The sequence below is a fragment of the Agelaius phoeniceus genome, chromosome Z, assembly GCF_051311805.1.
Source record: "Agelaius phoeniceus isolate bAgePho1 chromosome Z, bAgePho1.hap1, whole genome shotgun sequence".
Lineage (NCBI taxonomy): Eukaryota > Metazoa > Chordata > Aves > Passeriformes > Icteridae > Agelaius > Agelaius phoeniceus.
Genome location: NC_135303.1, coordinates 47346712 through 47370176, shown reverse-complemented (window position 1 = coordinate 47370176; position 23465 = coordinate 47346712). Strand labels below are relative to the sequence as shown.

Here is a 23465-nt window from a genome sequence, read left to right as displayed (position 1 = left end):
CACGCCCGGCGTGGCGGACTGATGGCAGCGGCAGTGCCAAACAGAGCTCCGCAGGGAGAGACAGACACCCATCACCATCGCCACTGCCACCAGCACTGCCGCAGAGAGGGAGCAGCAAACTGCCACTGCAGGGCCAGAGCTGCTCCCGGCAGCACCAGCAGCCCCCATCTACCATCAGAACCATGCTGGAAGCCCTGGCCATCCTGTCTTTGCTCCAGGGGCCCCGTGTGACACTGCACCTTTCTTGCTTAAGCCATTACCTCTTTCGCACAATTTTCTTCCTATTGTCGTCTACTGCTTTTTTTTTTTTTTTCCCCTCACTACATTATAACTCTAACATTCTCAGCTTCTCATAGATTGGTTTTTCCATTGTCCCCCTCCATTGTGGTGGAGAAGGGGAGAGAGGAGAGGCTTTCCCAGGACTATCTCAAGAAGAGGACATAGAAAGGAGGGAAGGCCTTAGAAAGAAAAAACAGTGCTCAGGATGCCTCTTTGGGAGGGAAGCAAATGTGCAAGTTTCTTAATATCCAGCCACAAATCTCTGGAGTCTTGACAGCCAAGAAGCACAGGAACCTGGAAACCTTGTTGTGAGACACTGGAGGACATTGCTGGCTCAAGCCCTTTCAGGCGCTTGTAGGTGGGGAAAGGGGCAGATCAAGCCTTGCTCTGCTGAGGCCATGCCCTACTCTGCACACCCCACACCCCCAGGCCTGCATCCCAGCCCAGCTGTGGCTGCTGATCCCTGGCACACCAGAGGCAAGGCTCCACACCTGTGTCTGGAGCCCCTAACCCAGCTCCTAAATGGCCAGGTGAGTGGCAGCCCCATGTGGGGGAAGGCCCCAGGAAAGCCAAAGGCTATTTACCTCGGGATGTGTTGGCAGCTTTGGGTGCCCATCCCAAAGCCATCACCTGTTTTCCCTCTGCCCTGATGGGTGTTGTCCCCCAGGGCTCACAATAAATTATAAGCCTTTGATTATCTTGTTTTCACAATTAAGAGAGTGATGTCAAGTCCATTGTAGAAGTTTCTTCTAGGGAACACAAAATGCATTTTGAATCCAGTTTGAAAACATAATTGTTCATTGCTTGAAAAACTCCCCAAAGATATTTGTGGTACTTCACTGAATTCTCCTACCACTCTGCAAAGATTTAATTTAAAAAGTTTAAAGAATCTTTTTATTTTAAATGGATTCATTACTTGTCTAATTACCTGCAAACATACACTCTACTGCTATCAGGATCACCTGTCAGCTGGAAAATACATCCAAAAAATCACTTTCTGAAGGGAATGCCATACATTTTAAAGCTGGTTTGTTTGTTTTTTCTCACACGGAACCAATAGAAATATGCAACCTTAGATGTATTAGAAGACAAATTAGACTTCATTTAATCAGGGTGGGGATAAAAGACCTATCTGTTAATGTAAAAATGAGTGTAACAAAGATTGGTATCACTGGGTTTTGGGGTATCCTCAGGTAGCAGTCAGGACACACACAGAAGCTGACCTTCAATGTTCTGTGTTGGTTCAAGTGTCCAATCCCAATGAGCTGGACATCACATTGTGATGTCACATATACAGTCACCTGGCAGTGAACTGTGATGTCTCTAGGGTTAGACTGCAACCTCACATCCCTTGGGACTTTCATTCAGGCACAGAGAAAACCTGACTCAGGCTGACTCAGGTCTGATTTCCTGCCATGTGTGTCCACAAGATCTGGAGGACTGAGCACAAGGACAGCAAGGAACCAAGGTTTCTGGTTTGTTGCAGTTTGTGAGATTCTTTGGTAGTTCCAGTGATGGGGAGCAGCTTCTCAGGACTCCCTGAATTGCCATGGAGAACAGACAAAGCCATGGGGACAGAGTGGAGCTGCCCCATTTGCCATGATGAGCAAGAGGGTGTCGCTTATGTGATACCCTGTGGCCACGAGTTCTGCATGGGCTGCATCCTGCGTTGGGCAGAGAAGAAACCAGAGTGCCCACTCTGCAGAAGGTTGATAGAGTCTGTCAGATTTTCTCTGCAGGAGCAAAAATACCTAGAGTGTGTCATCACACCCCAGGGAGAATCACCAGACACCAGCAGCCAGGCAGAAAGATCTCTTGGCCTCCTGGATAGAAACAGCTTCCAGCGCCCTGGAGCAGTTCCTGTGCAAGGAACACCCTCCCCAGCTGAGCAGGGGTCTGCAGGGAGAGAGGCTGTGGGTAGCCTGCTGCCCAAGGTCTGGGCAGAACTTTTCCAAAAAGAAGAACATGTTCTTGACCCTATGCTGCCCTGGCTGCGCCAGAGGCTGGAGGCAGTATATGGTTCCCAGTGGTGGCTGGCAGTGAGAGCAGAGAACAGCATCTTGTACACCCTGTGCCTCTGCGGTCCAGATGAGGAGGTCATGGTCCAGATGCTGCAGCCTCTTCTGGAGGAATACACCAAACAGCTGGTTGATGCCACTGTCAATTTCATTGTGGGCCAATGCAGTGAGGAGGCCCAGAGGCTGCTGCGCTCCCATGCTGCTGGGAAGGATGGCAACAGCCCTGAGGTCAGTTCCTGCCCCACCAGCTCCCAGGGAGAGACTCACACCTGGCATCCAAGCCCTGCCAGCAGCCCTGCAAGCTCTGACATGGAGGATCAACCCAGCACATCAGAAGCTGCCCTCTGTGCCCTCCGCATGCTCCAGCCATCTGTGCAGATTGGTAGAGAGCAGGTGCAGCCCCAGAAAGAGCAGAGGGAGGTGGTGCTGCCAAGTTCCTCTGCCCAGGGCAGCAGCCACAGTCCCATTGCACCTTGTCAGGACTGGGAACACTCACACAGGGGGCCCCAGCACCCCACAGAAAGGAGGGCCCCCAGTGCCCAGGACTCTCCATGGTGTACAGATAGGCCCACAGAGAGAGAGTGGAGCTGCCCCATCTGCCATGATGCTCATGAGGATGCTGCTTATGCAATGCCCTGTGGCCACCAGTTCTGCCTGGGATGCATCATGCATTGGACAGACAGGAAACCAGTGTGCCCAGTCTGCAGCAGAACGATTTTGATTGTCAAGTTTTCTGTGCGTGAAGAAGACGACTATCTACAGTGTCTTGTCACACCCTCTGGAGAGTTGCCAGAGACCTGTAACCAGGCAGGAAGAGCTCCCAGCCACTTGGCTGAAAACAGCCCCCACTTCCCTGTGCCATCCCTGCCATCTTCTGTGCACGGAATACTGTCCCCAGCTGAGCAGGGGCCTATGAGGCCAGAGACTGTGGGGGGCCTCCTGCCTGAGGTGTGGGCAGAACTTTTCCAAGGTCAGAAGCATCTCCTAGACCCCATGCTGCCCTGGCTTTGTCAAAGACTGGAAGCAATATATGGGTCCCAGTGGTGGCTGGCAAAGAATGCAGAGGGACATATCCTACAGGCCCTATGCCTCTGTGGTCTGAATGGGAAGTTATTGTTCCAGATGCTGCAGCCTGACCTTGAGGGATATACAGCACCACTGGTCTATGGCCTTATTAATGTCATTGTGCATGGATGCAGCATGGAGGCCCAGAGGCTACTGCAATCCCACACTGCTGGGGAGAAGGACCACAACCCTGCAGCCAGCTCCACCAGCTCCTGGGAGCAAAATCCTGCCTACCCTACAAGCAGCCCTGAAGGCTCTGATATGGAGGACCAAGCCAGCACCTCACAAACTGCCTTCTGCAGGGATACTGACTGTCACTCATCTGTGTCCTTGTCTGCAGAGCAGGTGCAGGCCCAGGAGGAGCCAAGGGAGGTGGAAGAGGCAGGTTCTGCCCAGGGCAGCAAATGCAGACCCTCTTCTTCTGTCCAAGGCAGGAACTTCTCACATAGGGGGTCCCGGTACCCCCGGAAGAGGAGGGCCCCTGGCCCCAAGAACTCTCCCAGCCCTGCAAGAGGCCACTCCAGGGGTGGCACAGCCAAGGCTCCAGCAAATCTTTATTCAAAAGACAGGAAATAAATTGTTATTTCCCTGACAGAGTCACTGGGTGCTGCTTTGTCTCTCTTCACCTGGGGTCTGTCCCTCATCCATGATCCAAAGATCCATGGAGCCCCAGGGCCCTGATGGTCGTACTTCCTCCTGCAGGAAATCCTGCTGCAGCCATGACAGTGGAAGAGGTTCTGAATGAAAAGGGAGTAGTGCATTTATGTAGGAGAATGAGCTGAATAAAGGCCAATGGTGCCTATGCACAGATGGAATCAACATGCTGCTCCGTGCACTGCCTTGCTCTGTGGCCAAGGGGACAGGAAGGACCCTGTGGTCCCTTGGTCAGAGGGGTTTCTGGGCAAACAGGCTGGCAGGATGGTTCATGCCTGCCAGTCATGACAAGCTATGTGACTGAAAGGATGGTGTTCCTCCCAGGGTATACAGGGCACTGGGACTTCAGAGCAGTTTCTCTGAATCCAAACACCACTTTGTAGGAATAACCAGAGTTCTGTGACTGATCACAGCACTCAGAACAGATTGGCTCTGGCAAAAGAAAAAGTGGCCTTGATGCTGCTTGTAAAGCTACATTTGCATGAAGAAATGGGCTTCAAGGAAGACACTCTTTAGCTGGCCCCTTGGCTGATCCATAAAGTCAGGAAGTGTCTGGCTGATGGAGTGATTCTCCCTCCCTCCCTCCCTTTTCCACCTTATTTTCCCTGTCTCTCTTCTGCACCTCTGTCTCACTGAAGAGAACATTTGATGGGACAGCACATCCCATCAAGACCAGGATCTTTGTCTTCCTGGAGTAGAAAGAAGGTTGTGCCTATTACCTTATTCTGGAGAGACAACTACAGCTCCTTCCTGTGTCTATGGCAGCAGGTCCCATTGCCAGTGTTTTTGAGGAGCACCAATACAATAGCTGGCCAGAAGCACCAGCTTCCAGAAGCATGGCAGGTATGGTAAGCAGAGAGGGACCTGGCATTGTGGCCATGTGCCAGTGGCAGTGGATAGGAAGGTATTGTGGTTTAACCCAAGTCATCAACCAAGCATCATGCAACCACTCTCTCACTCCACTACCAAGGGAAAAACAGCTGGAAGAGAAAAAGTTACAAAACTCCTGGGTTGATGTAAAGACAGTAATAGGTAAAGCAAAAGCTGGACCCAGAGGAAAACAAAGCAAGGAATTCACTCACTGCTTTCTATGGGCAGGTAACGCTGGCAAGGGGCTATTTACAGACCACGAATGAGACGGGGCAGCACTCTGGAAAGTGTCTCGAGCTGTTTATTTTTCAGCATCAGTCTCATTACCTGATTCTGATAAGGGGAAGATGCTAGCAGCTCACAATCCAGGCAGCAGGCCAAAAAACTTAATGTTACAACATACTTTATAAGCTTCTTGACCAATCACACAAAGCAAAAGCATATTGACAGTAATTCTATCCAATCACCATAAGCACATGTACCTTTGGTTAAAACAATGCTTGCTTATTTCGAATAAAATACCTACTTGTAAGCCTTAAAACACAACGCACAGAGCTCCATCTTAAGCTTTAACCTTCCTAATATCTTGCTAGACAAGTTTTCTGCAACTTAGAGAGCTATTCAGACAAGCATTAATACGCAGGCTATTGTTCGATTTGCCCTTGCTTTTTCTACAGTTTAAATAATTTTTCTGCTGACCTAACTCATGACTGCTGCTTTAGCTCTTCTCACTGTTCTTGCTGTATCTGAGGCCTGCCTTTTGCAGCTTTCCCAAAACCCTCTAGTTTTATGGATTCCCACAGGCAGGCAGATGTCCAGCCATTCCCAGGAAAGTAGGACTCCATCATGTGTAATATTTACTTGGGAAGACAAACATGACAACTCTGCATGTCCTCCCAGTCCTCCTTCCTTACTCTACTTTGCATGCTGAGCATGATGCTATTTTGCAGTTACTGCATCAGAAGTCATCCATCCCATCTTTGCTTCCTCTGTGTAGCCAAGTGTTCCTGATCACCCAGAGTTCTTCTTTCTGTGTACTACCATGCAATAATGAAATATTCTCCAGCAGAGACTCCAAACCTGCCAGCTACTGAGAGCATTGTGCAACCACTCCTTGAACTCAGACAGGCTTGGTGCCTTAACCACTTCCCTGGGAACCTGTTCCAGTCCCCAGCCACCCTCTGGGTGTAGAAACTTCTCCTGAAATCTAACATAAACCTCCCCTGATACAACTTCATACCATTTTCTTGGTTCTATCACTGATCACCAGAAGAAGAGATCAGTGCCTGCCCCTCTACTTCCCCTAATGAGGAAGCTGTAGCCAAGGTTTCCAGAGTTTCTTCTTTTGCTTTTTTTATTAGGAGGCCTCATTGTGTCCATCACTTTTCCTTCACAGACTGTGTCCACACTTGGACTTCTCATCCTTTTTTTCTTTTTGTTACACTTTGTCTCACTGCATGCTAGATACCCTGAAAGGCTGTATTCATCTGTGTAGGAGTCACTAATTTATGATAGTTTTGTCAAGGTCATTTTCTCTCCCTAGACTTGCAAGCTCCTAAACTGTACTCTCCATACCAATTTTTGTATTTCCTTTATCCAGCAGATTTTTCACTTTTTATCCTGCTGTTTTCTCTAGAAGTTGCCAGTTACTTTATCAGTTTCTTGATCTGCTGCTTTTTTCAGAGCAGTAGCATCTGCTGTGGTGTCCCCTCTGGCTCTACAGACCTCTCCAATCAGTAAAGGATTTTATTCTGTTCAATAGATTGCCACAAACTCTGACCAATAGCCTGAACCTCCTTTGCAGAAGGACTAACAATTATTTTCAACAATCTTACAAAAAGCAGAACCTTCCAATATTTACTATGCTTACTGTCCCTTCTATAATATTGATTGCTATCTCTGCTTCTTTATCTCCTTTTGTCTTTTTCTTTACTACACAATCCTGATCTGAATGTAGTGCTCTTATGACTCAAAGAACCAGAGGCTGTCTGTAGAGAATGCAGAGAACACAGATGCACAGCATGGTTGAAGTTAGAAGGGATTTGGCATTGGTGCAAGAGGATTAGGTCAGGGACTACTTCAGCAAACTAGAAATAATTAAGTCCATGGGCCCTGATGGGATGCACCCATGAAATACTGGGTGTTGAGGAACTTGGCAGATGTAACTGTAAGGCCCCTCTCAGCATCCTTTGACCAATTGCAGCAACTGTGGGTACTGCCCAAAAACTGGAGAAAGAAAATGTCACTCCTGTCTTCAAGAAGGGTAAGAGCCTTCTCCTACCTTTTCTTGTTACTTTGAATGTTGTATATTCCTTGCAGAATAAAGAACAGAATTATGTTCATGCAAGAAACTCTATGGATGTGATTTGCAAGGTTTTTCAGGTGATGCAATAAACAATTTCCCATTTTTTTCTATGACAGATATAGACATATGATTTTTGTGAAAGTTAAATGACCAGTTCTGCTATTAAGGTTCTCTGTTGAAACTCAGTAAAGACAGCAGTGCAAAATATTTTTGATGTATTCGTCTAGAGCACAAATAATATTTTTTGATAATGAGTATGTAGAAGGGTTATGTCTGTCATGTAAAACCTCAAAATTAGTTAGCCCAAATCCAACATTAGATATCTGTTATGTAAACATTGATGTAATTTAATGCAACACCCTGTATTCTCAGTAGTTTTTTTTACCACTATGACTTTACAGACCAAAGCTATTATGACATAACCTTTATTTAGGGGAGATATTTTCATTGTTATGTTCCATATACTTATCTCAATTGTTACCTCCACACTTGCAGCATTTATGAAATAGCACATTGACTTTCTGTACGGCACTTCTGAAAGTATTTATTTTGCTTTGAAGTGGCCTGCTGGTAAATTGAAGAGCTGGAATTACATTTGGGATATATTAGCTGTATGTCAGAGGGGAGAGAGTTGTGTTTCTAGGTTTAAATTGTAAACATGAAAAAAAAAATTATTGTGGTGGTAACATTCTATGTTTGTATTGTCTTGTGTGCCTTAGTAAAAGAAGACAAATACCTCTCATTAAAAACATTTTGGCATTTTGCAGTTCATGCCATTACATGGGTAAATGGATGGGCATATCCAAGAGAAGTTCACTGTGGCTTACTTAAAGAGCTCATGTATAGTGTAGAAAAACTAAATAGTCCTAAGGTAACATTAAATTTTAAATAAACTATCTTGTACTATATAAACACCAGAGTTACAAAGAAAACTTCAGAAAAACAAAGGTAACAGTTTTACAACTTCTACACCTGATATGTCAGAATTAGATACTCAAATCATATTGCACCGAACAGTGTTGTCTTGCATTTTATTTAATGGAGATTAATGAGAAGGGATGATTGTGTCAAATGAAAACTGCTTAGTTGTTCAGGTGTATCGCTTAGATAACAGATTTGTACTCGGTGATACTTTGTAGATTTTGGGGAGACCTCACCTTGATGCTGATCTCTTGAGCACTATCAGAATATAATACTGCTTTTTACACTGGTAATTTTTGTTCTGCATTTCTGTATGTGTAACACAAGCAATACATTCCCTTTGGCAGTTTTAATGGATAAAATGCATGGTAATCACAGGGAAAGAGGCAGATAAATATATAACTGTTAAGTTCTCTTAGTTCAATAAAGAGCTTTCACCTGCCACTAAATCCAAGTGACGGTTTAAAATCTGAGTATCAAGTTAAAGGAGGGTTTTTTCCTCGTAGTTCATATCATTGTAAAAAGAGTTCTTAGAAAAATAACCTAAATGAAAGGTTTTCTTTGCCTTCTTATATTTCAGTGAGAACATTATAGAGGTCATGCAAATAGATGATAAATTAATAATTGAAGAGAATGCAATTGAAAGATGATTTACGTATATTTGTATTTCTGCTTTATTTATAAAGAAGAAATTTAAAAGAAAGGCAAGCTGTACACTCATCAGAGCTAGAATACGTAACCAAGAATGCCAGGTTCTCTTTTAGATCAGTTATTCATTATTCAAAAAATACTCCACACCCTGTATTTGGCTTAAGGCACAAAAGTCGAATCCCAATTAAAAAAAAATTCTTTTAGTGCTTCTATTTATAAAACCTTTTCTGTTCTTTTTTTTTTTTTTTTTTTGCAATTTAGAACATTATCAGTAGCGGGCTTAAAAAAATGGATCATGCTCTTTTTCAAATATCAAATCAAAGCAATATCAATGCAAATTATTGGTTTGCTTTCTCATTGGAAAATCAGTTTTGGTCAAAGAAGAAAGGGACCTCACCTCTCAAACATAAAGTGACAGCAGTATCTGGAACAAGGAAAGCATAGTTGATATTTCAGAAAAGTAGGAGATGCAAGGGGCAAAGATACTTTGATCTGTGTTTTCCATGTTCAAGGGGAAATAATTTACTGCAAAAGTTAGAAGGCTTTGATTCATTTTTCATTCTCAATGAGAAAAAAAATATCAGCTTCTAGTAGCTAGGTTTGCTAAGTGAGGCTTAGGTTCACCTCTAATTAATGCTTGGACATAATAACAGTATAAAAACAGTATTAAAAGTTTGTGGTAACTTGGATTGTAGCTGTCTACATCTATTAGCTAAATAGCACACGCTTCAATAAAGATCTACTACATGTATGTAATAAAACTGGATAACTAGTTGCAGTAGGTTCATGTGCCATCAACACAGCAAGCCAGGTAAAAAAGTCACCACATTTGTTGCCTTCCGTGAAAGCAAAATTTCCTTTATGTACAGAATTTACACAGTGGCGTGGTTACGTTTTGTATTTCTCAAAGATTCCGAAACAGTCCTGCAGCCCCTCAGCTACTGCTTCTCTTATTTGTGTACATGAGTGTGATTCCTTCTGCTGTTTTTTCCTCTCTCCTTTTATCTCACCTTCTTTATGTCTGTTGTCAGAGAGAAATATGTGTGAACTCCTTCCTGACCTGGAAGGTTCTTCCACCTCTCTTTGTGGCCCTGTCTCACTTTCTACTTCTCTATAATGCTTTCCATTTTCCTATTATTGAAAATATGACATTTTATACACTTGGATTATGTAAATTTACTTCCTGCCTGCTCCCGTATGGGGCCACAGTGTGAATTTTTTAACATTTAAAAACTGTGGTTCATAACAATTTTAAACTTACTATACTGCAATACTATCTGCACTCCACTAAATCAGGATCCATTATGCCATTGGCTGTCCATGTTTAGGCAACAATTTATAGTTCCAAAGTCGTTTGAGGAGAAGGAGATGAGGGGATATGAAAAAAATTTAATAAAGTGTAATGTAACTAATTAGATGTCAACTATGTAACACAGACTATGCAATTAAGTACTTATGCCTGCATCAAGAATATCCTGGGAACTGAAAACAATGTAACATAATGGTCAATGGAGTCAGAAGTTGCTATAAATCTTGTTCCAGATACATGTTAAGTTGCTATTCATGCAGCTACACACCTCTGGTTTTGCTCCTTCTCATCTGTATTCTAATTTTTATAGACATCACCTCTCTTTCTCTCTGACCAGCTGACTATAGGGGGTGGAACTTTCTTTGCTGCAACCTTTTTTCACAGCTGCCTTTGATCCTTCTGCTCCACAATGTCAGAAGGAATCTGAGCTCACCTTTCTCTAGTCACCAGACCTAAGGCAGCAAAACCTTCTGTCCCTGCACCTCACCATTCGCTTTGGCTGTGAAGAAAACAACCTTCCTCCTGCATGACTTCTCAGGTCATGAATGCCAGCTCCCTAACCATCTATCTTAGATTTTATAGGATATTTTTCCTTTTACAATGCATAAACCTTGGACTAATTTTTTTCTAATTTGTTTATTTCTGTTTTGTTTGTTTGTATTTTTTTAATAAGGTGCTGTAAAAAAAAAATCACATATGTCTGCAAAAATGTTCAACCTATATCTTCACCACAGCTGTGCAAACTTTTTTTTTACGCAGATATGTCATAGATACAATGAATACTTAAGTACTGCTGTTGTCCTTTCTAGAAATAACACCTAGAAATGTGAATGTAATTTCTTATTTATATAGGCATTTTTTAATACCCTGAAACTGAACTTCTAGATTCTTCTCTAACTCTTCATGAAGGCTACAAGACAATTACTTTCTTACAAGCTAGATTTCTTCTTATGTCTAGTTTAGTGTAGGTGACAGTGACCTTAATGACTGATAAACTACATCCAAAGTATGAGGTTTTGGACTATATCTGAGCCCCAGAGGTTCCTTATCAGTAAAAACATAAGTGCTTGGTGCTTTGAGGGAGATACTACACATAAATCTGTTAGATAAGTAAGTAGTGCTGATAAAATTTCCATTCAATGTCAAACTGGTCATATATTTTACTAAAAACTACTTTTATGGAAATAGCTGCTTGACGAGGTACATTTGTATTTTTCCTTGAATGGAAGAATAAATTCATGGCCTCTTACAAATTTTGTTCTCTGTGTCCAAGTAAGTATCTCTCTGTATCTCTCTCGTAATTCCTTGTTCATGGAAACAAAAGTAATGTAGAAATGCCACAAAATATTCCCAACATTACCTTTAAGCTTGTGCACTTTCAACCACATTAACTGTCATGTAAATGTGACAGTTTTTAAGTGCTTATCAAAAGTAGCTTGCTTATGAGATACCAAAGCACTTGTCAATTTTTTACATTTGAACCAATACTTTCATAGAGTGTAGCAAAAAAAAAAAAAGTATGTTGGTCTGCACTGATGGCAGAATTTATGATTGAATGATAAAAATTGTAATTATAATATCCGGTAAAGGCAGAAATTGCAGAACTCACCATATTTGTGATCTGTATTAAATGCTTATATATTTTCTAGATTCAGTCTTCAGCAGCTTATGTGTAGTTATCATTAAAGCCTTGCTGTTTTTCCTTGCACAGAGTATATAGATTAATTGTGGCATAGCAGGTTTTTCACTCCTGTTTTGGTGTTATGTCCCTCTCTGACAGTATCAAGAGAACAGTCTTGCTCCAAAATCTCTTTTCAAGATGCTCTTTACAACCAAAGCATAGTTAGATGAAACTACTGCCTTAAAATGCTATGTCAGAAACTCACTGAGTGTAACTCTTGCACTTAATTGTGAGATAGTTGTTCATTTGTTGATTTTTGGTTTTGGTTTTTTTATCAGTAGGCATACTGATACATTTTTTGTAACTGAAAATATCAATACTACCTCTCCTTTTGCCTAACTAAAACCCCACATATCGTGTATAGATATGGTGGGTAAATAAATATGCTTCTAGTCACACAGACATATAGCCAAGATTGAAGCTCTCCTGTTAGGTTTGTGTTGGGAGGAATGGGTTAAAGCTTGGGAAACTGTTGAGAAGGATTGTAAATCACTCAAGTGACCTTGCACTTGGAAATAACTCTTGATAAGCCTCTGAGAACCACAGTCCAGTGATCCTCTAGCATGAACCATCTCTGCTTGTGTGCATCTGCCTGGCTGCTGCTCTGGGGATCCCCTTATTGGCAAGGTAAATGGAAATAAATTTATTTGTTTTGTTCTAACTGCAAGTTTGTAACTGTTCTGGCTGCCTGCCTGTGTCAACTCACAATTTGAGACACCACCAATAACATCTTTAAAACTTAAGTAGCTTTATAGAATTAAATAAGTATCTGTCCTGTCACAATTGAGGCATATGTCATGCTTTATAAATACATGAGTCAGGATTCTCATGTTGCAGTATTTTAAATCCTTCATCTCTTTTTTTACTGCATGGATTTCAGGTGTTTGTGTATGTTGAATTTGTGATGTTATTTGCCATCCAGTCTCATAAAGTCCTGGCACAATTCTTCTGGCAGAGCACATCCTTACTGGCCTAACTTAGCATCAGCAGCAAAGTTGCTCATCTCAGTCTTCATAGGGTTTCCTTTTTTTCACAAGGTTACATTTAGGAATGTACTGGATAGCCCAGGACACAGCGCTGATCTCTGCAGAATTGTAGTGGCAAGTTTCCTCCATTCCAGGAGTTAACCATTAACTCATACTCCCTTCTCCAATTTCCTTCCCATCTGTTAATTATTTATCAAACGTAAGAGTGAAGTTCTTATTTTAGGCTTAAGTCTTCTTTTATGGCTTAAGGTTCTTTCAAAATAAGTCTGCTTCAGGAGATGTGGTGAGAAGCCTTTTGGAAATCCCATAGATTCTATTAACTAGATCCTTCTTGCTTACTGATAATTTTAAAGGCTTTAAAACAAAGCCAAAGTTTGCAGCACATTTTTAAAATGTGTATGATGAGGCAAGTACCAGGTGATTACTGTGTATGGTATGTAATCCAAAAAACAGTATTTAGACACCTGGGTCACTAAGCTATGTTAATTACTCCTAATAAAAGGCTTTATGTCTTAACCAAGGCTTTACCATCTGGATTCATTCATTTTTCAAGGTATCAAGGTATGTAATGATAACTGTGTGATAAATACATAGCTTAGGGACAGTAGGGGCTTTTATTATTTGGAGGCAATCTGTAAATATATTATGAAAATGTGAGAAACGCTTCAAATATATATCAACTTTGGTATCCAAACTAACGCAAACATAAACAGGACCACTTAACTAAGCATATGAAATAATTATTTTCCAGTGCCTATCATTCTAAGTGCATTTTGATCTACCCAATATGGTACTGGTGAATATTTTTCTTAGGTCTGATTTCTTTTATGTAAGATATTAGGAAGACAGTACTGTAAAGGTATTTTGGGAGGTAAGCTTAGAACTTATTTTTTTAAGAACACCTTTTTTTTTTATTAAATTAAGGAATAACTCTTTATTTTTAACATATTTTATTTACTTTGCATTTGTACAGTTTGTTTCCAGAGTCCACGATTGGTAAGTTGTGAGCATTTGAAGGTTTAATTAAAATTTACACCTTAAAAATGATCGCTGTTTGGAATTTTAAACCTTGTAAAAGAAGAGACTGAAGCATACTATAGACAATTTGGTAGGCCATACTGACAATGTAAATAAAACTCCTACTGCATTAATGCTGTTTTGTACTCAGCTGCAGATTTTGTGGTGAATGTAGAAAGCCATTTGCAGAAGACAACAGTGCAGCACACCAGATTTCTTCTTCAGCTCCTGAACCTGAAAAACAATGGCAGAAATGTTGATTTTCCAAACAGACTGCTCGGTGGCTTGGCTTTCCCTGTCACTGGGCCAGCTCTTTGCCAGGTGTTGTCCAAGCACCAGCCCAGGCTGGGACTGAAGCACAGCTCTGTTGGAGAAGGACCTGGGGGTGCTGCAGGACAAACAGCTGTCCATGAGCCAGCAGTGCCCCGTGGCCAAGAGGGTCAACAGAATTCTGCAGGGCATTAGGAACAGCAGGGCATTAGCATTACCAGCAGGTCGAGGCAGGAGATCCTGCCCCTCTACTCAGCCCTGGCAGGGTTGCACATGGAGTGCTGTGTCCATTTCTGGGGTGCCCAGTACAGGAGAGACATGAAGCTCCTTAAGGGGAGGGCAACAAGGATGATGAGGGGACTGAAGCATCTCTCTTACCAGGAAAGGCTGAGGAAGTTGCACCTGTTCAGCCTCGAGAAGAGAGAGATGACTGAGAGGGGACTTTATCAATGTTTGTAACTACCTAATGGAAAGTATCAAAAGGATGGAGCCAGGCTCTCCTCAGTGGTGCCAAGCAACAGGACAAGAGGCAATGGGCAGAAACTGATGCAAAGTAAGTTCCACCTGAATATGAAGAATACCTTTCTTTCTGTGCGAGTGACGGCGCGTTGAACAGATAGTGGAATCTCCTTCACCAGAGATATTCAAGAAGTATATGGACGCAATCCTGCGCGACGTGCTCTAGCACGACCCTCCCTGAGCAACTGAGCAGACAGGTTGGAATACCTGTCCCTCTGCGGTCCCTTCTAACCTGGCCTATTCTGTCATGCTGTGAGTCACGGCTCCCAGCCCTCCTGCCAAGCCCGGCCGCGCCCCGCCGGCACCGCACCGCGATCTCGGGAAAGCTCCCGCCACTCCCGGCCGGAAGCTCCCGCCTCCCCGGGCGAAGGCCGTGGGGCCGCCGCAGGTGAGGCCGCCGGGGCGCCGCAGGTGTTGGGCGACTGCTGCCGGGCCAGTGGGCGCTCTCCGCCCGGCTCGTCCTTCTCTAGCGCCGGCTGCCCTTGGGACCCCGCGGCAGTTCCCTCCCGTTGGTGAGCCGAGCGGGGCCGGGGAGTGCCTGCGGCCGGGCTGAGCGCCGGCCATGTCGCGGAGCTCGCAGGGCGGGCGACCCGGCAGGTCCCCGCTGCCCCGCGGGGCCAGCCCCGGGCCCGCCGCCGCCCCGCTGCCGCCGCCCCCGCTGCCCCTGCAGCCCCCCTTCGGCCCCGGCGGGGCCAGCCCGGGCCCCAGCGGGCCGGCAGAGCTCAAGCCGGTTCGGCGGTTCATTCCGGACTCGTGGAAGAACTTCTTCAAAGGGAGACGCCATCCCGGCTCCAGCTGGGATAGCACGGCCTCCGACATCAGGTACATCTCGGACGGGGTCGAGTGCTCCCCGCCTGCCTCTCCCGCCCCGCTGCAACCGGGGACCAGGACGGTGCCCGGCTCCTACACCGACCCATTCGGAGGGTCGGGCGGGAGCTACAACTCTCGGAAGGAGGCCGAGGCCATGCTGCCCTCCGGAGAGCCCTCGGGCTCGCTGGATCGCCGCGGCGGCACTGGGCAGACTTACAGTGAGCGAGTGGAGGAGTACCACCTGCGGTACGCCTACATGAAGTCCTGGGCAGGGCTGCTCAGGATCCTCGGCGTGGCCGAGCTGCTGCTTGGCGCCGCCGTGTTCGCCTGTGTCACCGCCTACGTACACAAGGACAACGAGTGGTACAACATGTTCGGGTACTCGCAGCCCTACGGATACGGGGCGGGCAGCGCCTACGGAGGATACTCCTACAGCGGGCCCAAAACGCCTTTCATCCTTGTGGTGGCGGGAATGGCGTGGATCGTCACCATAGTGCTGCTCGTGCTGGGCATGTCCATGTACTACCGAACTATCCTCCTCGATTCCAACTGGTGGCCTCTGACCGAGTTTGGGATCAATGTGGCCTTGTTCATCCTGTACATGTCGGCTGCCATAGTATATGTAAACGATACCAACCGAGGTGGGCTCTGCTATTACCAGTTGTTTAAGACACCGATAAATGCGGCTTTTTGCCGTGTGGAGGGCGGTCAGACTGCGGCGATCATCTTCTTGTTTGTCACGGTGATCCTCTATCTAATTAGTGCGGTGGTTTGCCTAAAGTTGTGGAGGCACGAAGGGGCCAGGAGGCACAGGGAATTAATGGAACAGGAGGTAAGTCATTAGTTTTCATTTTCTATCTACCGGTTACCACATGATGGTGAGCAGCTGTAAGATCTTACCGTGGCATAGACGATGTCAAATCAACTGTCTTCTCTACAGCAGATCTATAGTCCTAAGGTTGAAAAGGCGTTTTTAAGGTGTCAGAAACAAAGTCTTGGACATGTTTTTTTGGTGGTTTTTTTTGGTTCTTTTTAATGTTTATAGTTACCTTGAGTAAGGACCTGGCTCTGTTCTCCTCATAATACTGGGCTCTCTTTTTGAGTCAGCTGATGGACTACTTCCTAGTGTGTATTTTCCAAACAAAGGAAGAAACTAACAATGTTCATCTGTTCAGCAGGGTTAGGTGGCTTAAAGCCACCTAGCATTTATTCAAAATCTGTGCGTTCAGCACATCAAGTGCTAGTGGGAATAAACCTAAGAATGTGAAATACTTATTTTTACTTTGCAAGCAAATCTCCAAGCAACTTCTTAATGCCTTTTCAGCTTTCTTCACTATAGTTATCAGCAAATATTTGTAGTAACAGCCTTGACTAGATTTTGATGTCTCAAATTTTAGTCAGCCACATCTTTTTCACGTCAAATATTTTGCCTGACTACTGGCCTTGCCCATACTAGAAGCATTCAGTATTTGCCTGGTTAATGATAAACTATAACAGTAGAGATTTAACACTCTTACCTAGAGAGTTCAAAGTAATTTGTGTAAAACTTCCTTCATTTGAAAACATCGCGAAAAGACCCTTTAAAAATTAGTAAGACTTAATATAGCATGAAAATTAATGCATGTGAAACATACATAAGCCTAAATTAAGGAGGGGTCTCCCTTTAAGGGATTTTAGAAGAGAATTTAAAGCTGCATATCCTCTGTTCTCTGACTGCAGTCTGATTTACAGCATTTTTATTTAACGCTGGTTTCCAGTTCAACATCTTGTAGAAAAATTGAGACTTTTCTTTTGAAAACTAGTTATAATTCTTCAATAAAAGCTTTTTAACCAACTGTTGGTATGCCCTGCAAGAGTGAGGGGATTGCCAGAGTTGTACATAAGGTGTTCATTCTTCCTTGTTGCTATCCAAGTTCTTTTAGTCCACTCACTAAACATTTCTAAAGGGAGTACTTTAATAATAGAGCTTAGAGACTGGACAATGCTGTGCAAAACAGCTGCAGGTTGAGCTACTGATTAGTTCACTATTGTGTGTGTTCTACGCAATGAATTAGGCTCAGCCTGTTAGTGAGTTAACGTGGGCTGGAATGTGAAACAATAATAAAGGAGCTTGAGAAGTGGATGGAGTATTTCCTGCAAGCTGTTCCTTACAGCTGTGCTCTGGGAAATCCTGTTGTTCTGGGGTTTGGGTGGTTGTTTTCCTTAAACAAGTCTTTAAATAGTGGATCTGAAAATACTCCTTATGCTACATTTCATTATACTTAAGTATAAATGTAATCTTCTGTATAGTATGTTTTTGAAAGTGTTTAAATTTTAGTAGTCCATGCTTTTCCATACTATTTTTGTTGAAAATAAAACTTTGTTCTTTCCTTTTTTTTTAATAGATGAAAACACAATCCTCGTTTCCAGAAAAGAAGGTAGGAAATAGGAACTTATTTTTCTCTTTACTGGTAATTCTAAATTATTATTATTTTCCTTGTGACTATTTTAATTAATTAATTAATTTGTTTATTTGACCTCAAAGAGATTATGTTTAGTTTTTTAATCTAGTTTGGACAGCAGTCTCCTGCCTGGAAGATTCAAAAGGAGCTTGTAACAAACTTACTCCTAGTTAGGCTAGGTTATAAAATCTACAAAACTGTAAAATAGCAATGTGATGGCTGCCTCTCCGTGTGCTATTACCCTTTTCTATGAGGTGACAAGTTCTGTAGCATTTATCACAGAGTTTGTAGACATGACTACAACAGCAGGTCGTCTGATGCATGATAGGTTTGAGTCTCTCTTTATTCCTGGCTGTGCGTTTAATTTGCAGGAGAGCCAGTGGAAGCACAGTGTAGGTGCCCTGTGAGTCGAGCTTCTTCCTTGGTCTCTGAGACTGCTCCAAAGACCCCCTTGCCAGTTAATGCCTCAGCAGTGTTAGTGTTTCAGCCACACAAGGTGTCATTGCATACACTGCAGAGATTGTATGGGCTTTCCAGAGAAATTACGAGATAAATTTCACCCTTAAATGTCTCCTGATAGACACTGTGAATTTCCTTACCACCGTTTTCTCTGTTGATTCAGTAGTGGATCAGGATCCTTTTGTTTATGTTCTAAGATTTCACATTTTTTTTATTTCTGGATCAAGGGATGAATTGTACAATAGGAAACAAGGAGAAAAGGGAACTCCAAAGAACTGAATGATTCCAGTTCATTCACAAATTAAATGAATACTGAAGGAAACTTTCTTGCAATATTTTTTTAAACATGCAAACAATTCTTTCCAAAGCTGCAGAAGTACTTATCTGTACTGCTGTTAGGACAAACTTAAGAAAAATACTGTGTGAGAAACATTATTGTAAGTCAATAAACTGATTTTCTAATTACAATAAGTGTTGTAGGAAATATCCGTGATTTGCTTCTACTGCTGCTCAATACATGCATCCCTGTCTTAAGGTGTATTTTGTGATTTATGTAAAAATGATTTCATTAAGAACAAATTTTCTCTTTTAAAACAGTATGAAGGTGATGACAGACCAAGGGAAGAAGTCAGTTACAGGCAGCTAAAATCACTGGAAAGAAAACCAGAGCTACTTAATGGTCATATACCTGCAGGCCACATTCCTAAACCTATAGTGATGCCAGACTACTTAGCGTAAGTGACTTGATTTTGATGGGCCAACTTAGTGGAGGATACTTGAATCATGTTTTTCACTCTGCATTTCTCCAATGGATTCTCTCCCATGCACATGCTATGCGAACTCGTAATTGTGTGTTGAGTTAACATTAAAAAGCAGAGAGGACGGGGCTGGTATCAGTGGCATAAGTCCAGTAACTATAAATAAGGAGTCTTAATTTAAAAAAATAAACCCCCACAAACCTCAAATGTTGAAAAAGAATATCATAATCTAGCAAGTACATTAACTGCCAAAGGAAGAGAAGACCATTATATAGATATTAGAGGAAAAAACTAAAATACATGGGAAATTGCCTTTTTAGGGCCAGAAATTTGTAGTCAGAAATTTGACTACTCTTATACTTTCTAATACTGCATCTGTAACCTGCTCCCTTAATTGGAAAGGGTAGGCCTTTCCAATTAATAAATTAATTTTCATACTATTTGCTATGGGCACAAGTAGAAACAAGGGAGGTTGCACCTGAATATTAGGAAAATATTTTTCTCTTTGAGGGTTGGCACAGGTTTCCCAAAGAGACTAAGTCTCTATGCTTGGAGATATCAAAGCTGTATGGACATAGTCCTGGTCTAAGTGTTCCTATTTGTGTAGGAGGTCAGATCAGATAACTTCCAGACATCTCCTATAACCTCAATTTTACTGTGATTCTCTGATTTCAGTGCTTTACAGACATGCAAATTTCAGCAGGTTATGAGATTAGGAAAAAATACAGAAATACTCTGTCAAGGTGAAGAGTCTAAATGTTGTTAGTAAACTGTATCTCTAAAACTAATTCTTAATTATTTTTCTTTTAAGGAAATACCCTGTAATTCAAACAAATGAAATGAGAGACCGGTACAAAGCAGTATTCAATGATCAGTTTGCTGAGTATAAAGAACTGTCTATGGAAGTTAATGCTGTATTAAGAAAGTTTGATGAGCTGGACGCATTGCTGAAACAGCTTCCACACCATCCTGAAAGCATATATGTAAGTACCTGTGAAATGGGCTCATGGAAAATAGCTGTATTAGGTGGTATTAGACAGTTTTTGGCTGTCTTTAGCTAGACCACAATGTCTTCTAATAGTTAAGAACTATACATGGTTTTCTGGGGGTTTTAGTTTCTTTGTTTCATACTAGTAGCTTTTAAGTTCTAATGAGTCACAGTTGATGTATTTTGATTATTTCTCAAATACAAGATTTACATCTAAAATGTTATAACCTCAAGGTATTGATCAAATGAGAATTCTGATGAGTATTTTGTAGTATTTACAAAATGTAAATCCATATATGGAGCACACTCAAAATTTAAAAATCTGTGGTTTCTCATTAGGAACAGGAAAGGATATTAAAAGTTCTGCAGGAATACAAGAAGAAGAAAAACGTAAGTGTTTTAAATTTACATTGCTGTTGAATCTAATGACTAGCAAAGAGAGTGTAAACAGATAATACTTCTGACACGGGGCAGATTTCAGTATCTCAGGGTACCTGTAGTGTTTTGCATATTTTGTCTTCTAAAACTTCAGCAAAGCTATGGCACAACCCATACACTCATGGCAAAAGCATTTTTGAGAGTAATGATTCCAGTAGCCACATGTGGGGAAAAACCCAACCCAACAGTTGAGCACTTTCATCTTCTGAGAGTATGTTTAATCACTGAGCATTCTGCATTCAGAAGATGAGTTCAGTTATATTCACTGGCTGACACAGCCAATAGATAAAAACAGAAAACATAGTCCTACATTTAAAAAGACATTTTTGTATTTTTTTGAGGCATGGAATTTAGACACTCTAAAAAAGTAATTACACCTCTTGGTGTAATCCAAGAGGTTTCTCTTTGTAATTTTTAAATGCAGACAGCAAATATGTATCTGTGTTCCATTAAAAACATTCTGCATTACAAATACAATTTTTTTTCCCATGGGATTCAGAGTTTATGTCCATGTTAGTTAAGCTTCATTGCTTTTTGAGGGGGAAGGATGTATTGCACGTACAACAAATACATGTGTAAAATCTAAATTACATAGTAGGATGTCATTTATATTTGCAAATTTCTGCTTTAAAACAGCTCTATTTACTAAGAGAGCTGCCACAGCATATAAAGGCAGAACATTTTCTTCTGGCCTTTCATGAAGGAAGGGGAAACAGGAAATAAGAAAGGGCTAGGGAAAAAGATTGTGATTTTTTTGACAATATTTATACTGTCCTTTTAGTCAAGAAGATAGTTGGTAATAGACTATTCTTGGAAGAGTCTGAAAGCCTAATATATACTAACATATAGGTTTTTGTATTTTTGGCAGGATCCTGCATTTCTGGAGAAAAAGGAGCGTTGTGAATATCTGAAGAATAAGCTTTCTCACATAAAACAACGAATTCAGGACTATGATAAAGTTATGAATTGGAATGTAGAAACCTAGTAATGACTTCACTTCATGGATACTATTTTCTGGTTTTAAAATCAATATGTGTATTTTAACCTATTTATTTACTCTTTGAACAGTACACTTATGGGGATTACTTAATCACTGTCATATGTTTGGATGTTGTACATTACTGATAGTTTTGTATGCAGATCCAATTGTAATTGAAGTTATGACATAAGTTAGGAAACTGCTGCTAACATTATGCTTTCATTAGTGCAAATCCTGGCCTCTTAAATATGAATACTTTATTTGAAATACTTCATTTGCAAACTTGCAAAGCCTTCCAGAGAAAGCAGTTTCCATATACCTTGTGGAAATATTGCACAGAAACGCTGTTAACAATTTTGGATTTTATTTATATGTGACATCTTAATAATATCAGAAAGAGCTGAGCTGATTTTTCTGTGTGGGGTTTGATGAATTGCCTGATTGTGTTCAATATTTTGGGCAATTCAGAATAATAGTTTAATAAGAATTTTTGTATTGTATTTCCAAATGCTGTCAATTATACCAGAAATCATCTTGAATTTTGCCTAACAAGTGAGGAAAAATAGCTTCTTATTTAACCAGCTGGGGAAGGGGGACTTGGGTTTGGTTTTTGTATTGCCCTCTTCAGAGATGATGCAACAAATCTATACTTGGCCTTAAAGGAAAAGAGGTACAGGATGAGGCATATTAATGTCCCATTAGTGTTGCTATAGGTCAGTGTGCTCTGCCTGCCTTGTGGATCATGCTGTTAGGGGTACATGTGTTTAAGGGCTTCACTCCTCATCAGCAAGTAACAGGACTTCTTGTCTATACAGCAGCAGCTAATGAACTTGGCATTCAGAGAGCGAGTATAGCAGAATGAATTCTCATTCAAAGTACAAATTGTTAGTATCCTCTTTAAGGCCAGATAAAATGTATTAAAAGACATACTTTCCAGAGCATATTTGCATAAATTCTATATATATTTTTATATTTTCTTGGGGATATTATGCTGGCGATAGGTTTGTATGTGTAAGCATTTTCATAAGCCAGTAAATTTTCTCTTTGCATCCTTTTTCATATCTTTATTTACTTTAACTTTTTTACTTACTATAATTGTTAGAAGCATTGATAGTTTTTGTACCGTTTTCTACAACTGCAATTTGTCTGTTCTGAAATATGTTTTTTAATATTAAAAAAACCCCACCAGTGTAGCCATATTACTCTATTGCTTATAAAGACATTTTGTTTGAAAAAGGTGCTCTGATTACAGTTACTGCAAATTTTTGTTAGTGATTTGGTTTTTTCTTTGAAAGTTTTAACTTCTGCCTTAATTTTAAGGAACAACATTAGGAAAGCCATTTCCAGTTTAGTGTGATCATGGTAGTACTACCTCTGCTCTTCACTGCTGGAAATGTATTAACATACCTCACTCTGACCATTGTAGCCCTGCTGGTTTTTCAACCCTTATCATTGATGCTGCAATCCTGATGGCCATGCACCCACCTTCATACTTGTAAAATTGACATTCCAATTTTATCAGCCATTTCATTCCAAGAGCTTTAGTGGATGAAGTAAATAGCACAAGATGCCATGGGAACACTGAGAGAATTTGAAAATTTGGCATGTCTTAATTTCAAAGCTTTTCAGTCTCATCTACTGGAAGGTGCCTCAGTATTTTCTTCATTCTGAGAACAGGTGACAGCCAGTGCAATACTATGTTCTCTCTCTCTTTTCAGTGCCTTTCTCTCTGGTTCTGGTTTGTATTCATTTCAAAGGAAAAACCTCTCTTCCTTATAAAGGAGATGGGCCATTTTTTTATACTTGTTGTGCTGAATACCTGTTAAATTGTTCTTTGTAAGAGAAGTACTTGTCCAAATCTCCACAATCTAAATAAATTACCTGTCACACCCAGGTCTCTTGTTTTTTCTCAGTGAGTTCTGGGCATTGCATCAATAACAGGAGAAGATTAGCACAAGTTTGAGGATGAACTGGTGTTCCTAAAGTTCTAACAATAACATGACTGATTTTGGAGATTCACAGTCTGCACACTTAATAGGTCTTCATT

At 41.7% G+C, this 23465-nt stretch overlaps 1 protein-coding gene across 1 annotated transcript; it reads left to right on the top strand.

Moving 5' to 3' along the window:
* The first annotated feature begins 14844 nt into the window (after positions 1 to 14844).
* Positions 14845 to 23311, top strand: MARVELD2 (MARVEL domain containing 2). The gene is made up of 6 exons (XM_054652165.2): positions 14845 to 16187; positions 17740 to 17772; positions 18853 to 18989; positions 19825 to 19996; positions 20341 to 20391; positions 21308 to 23311. Exons 1-6 carry the CDS (start codon positions 15108 to 15110, stop codon positions 21422 to 21424), a joined length of 1590 nt encoding a protein of 529 aa, XP_054508140.1. The 5' UTR covers positions 14845 to 15107; the 3' UTR covers positions 21425 to 23311.
* The last annotated feature ends 154 nt before the right edge of the window (positions 23312 to 23465 follow it).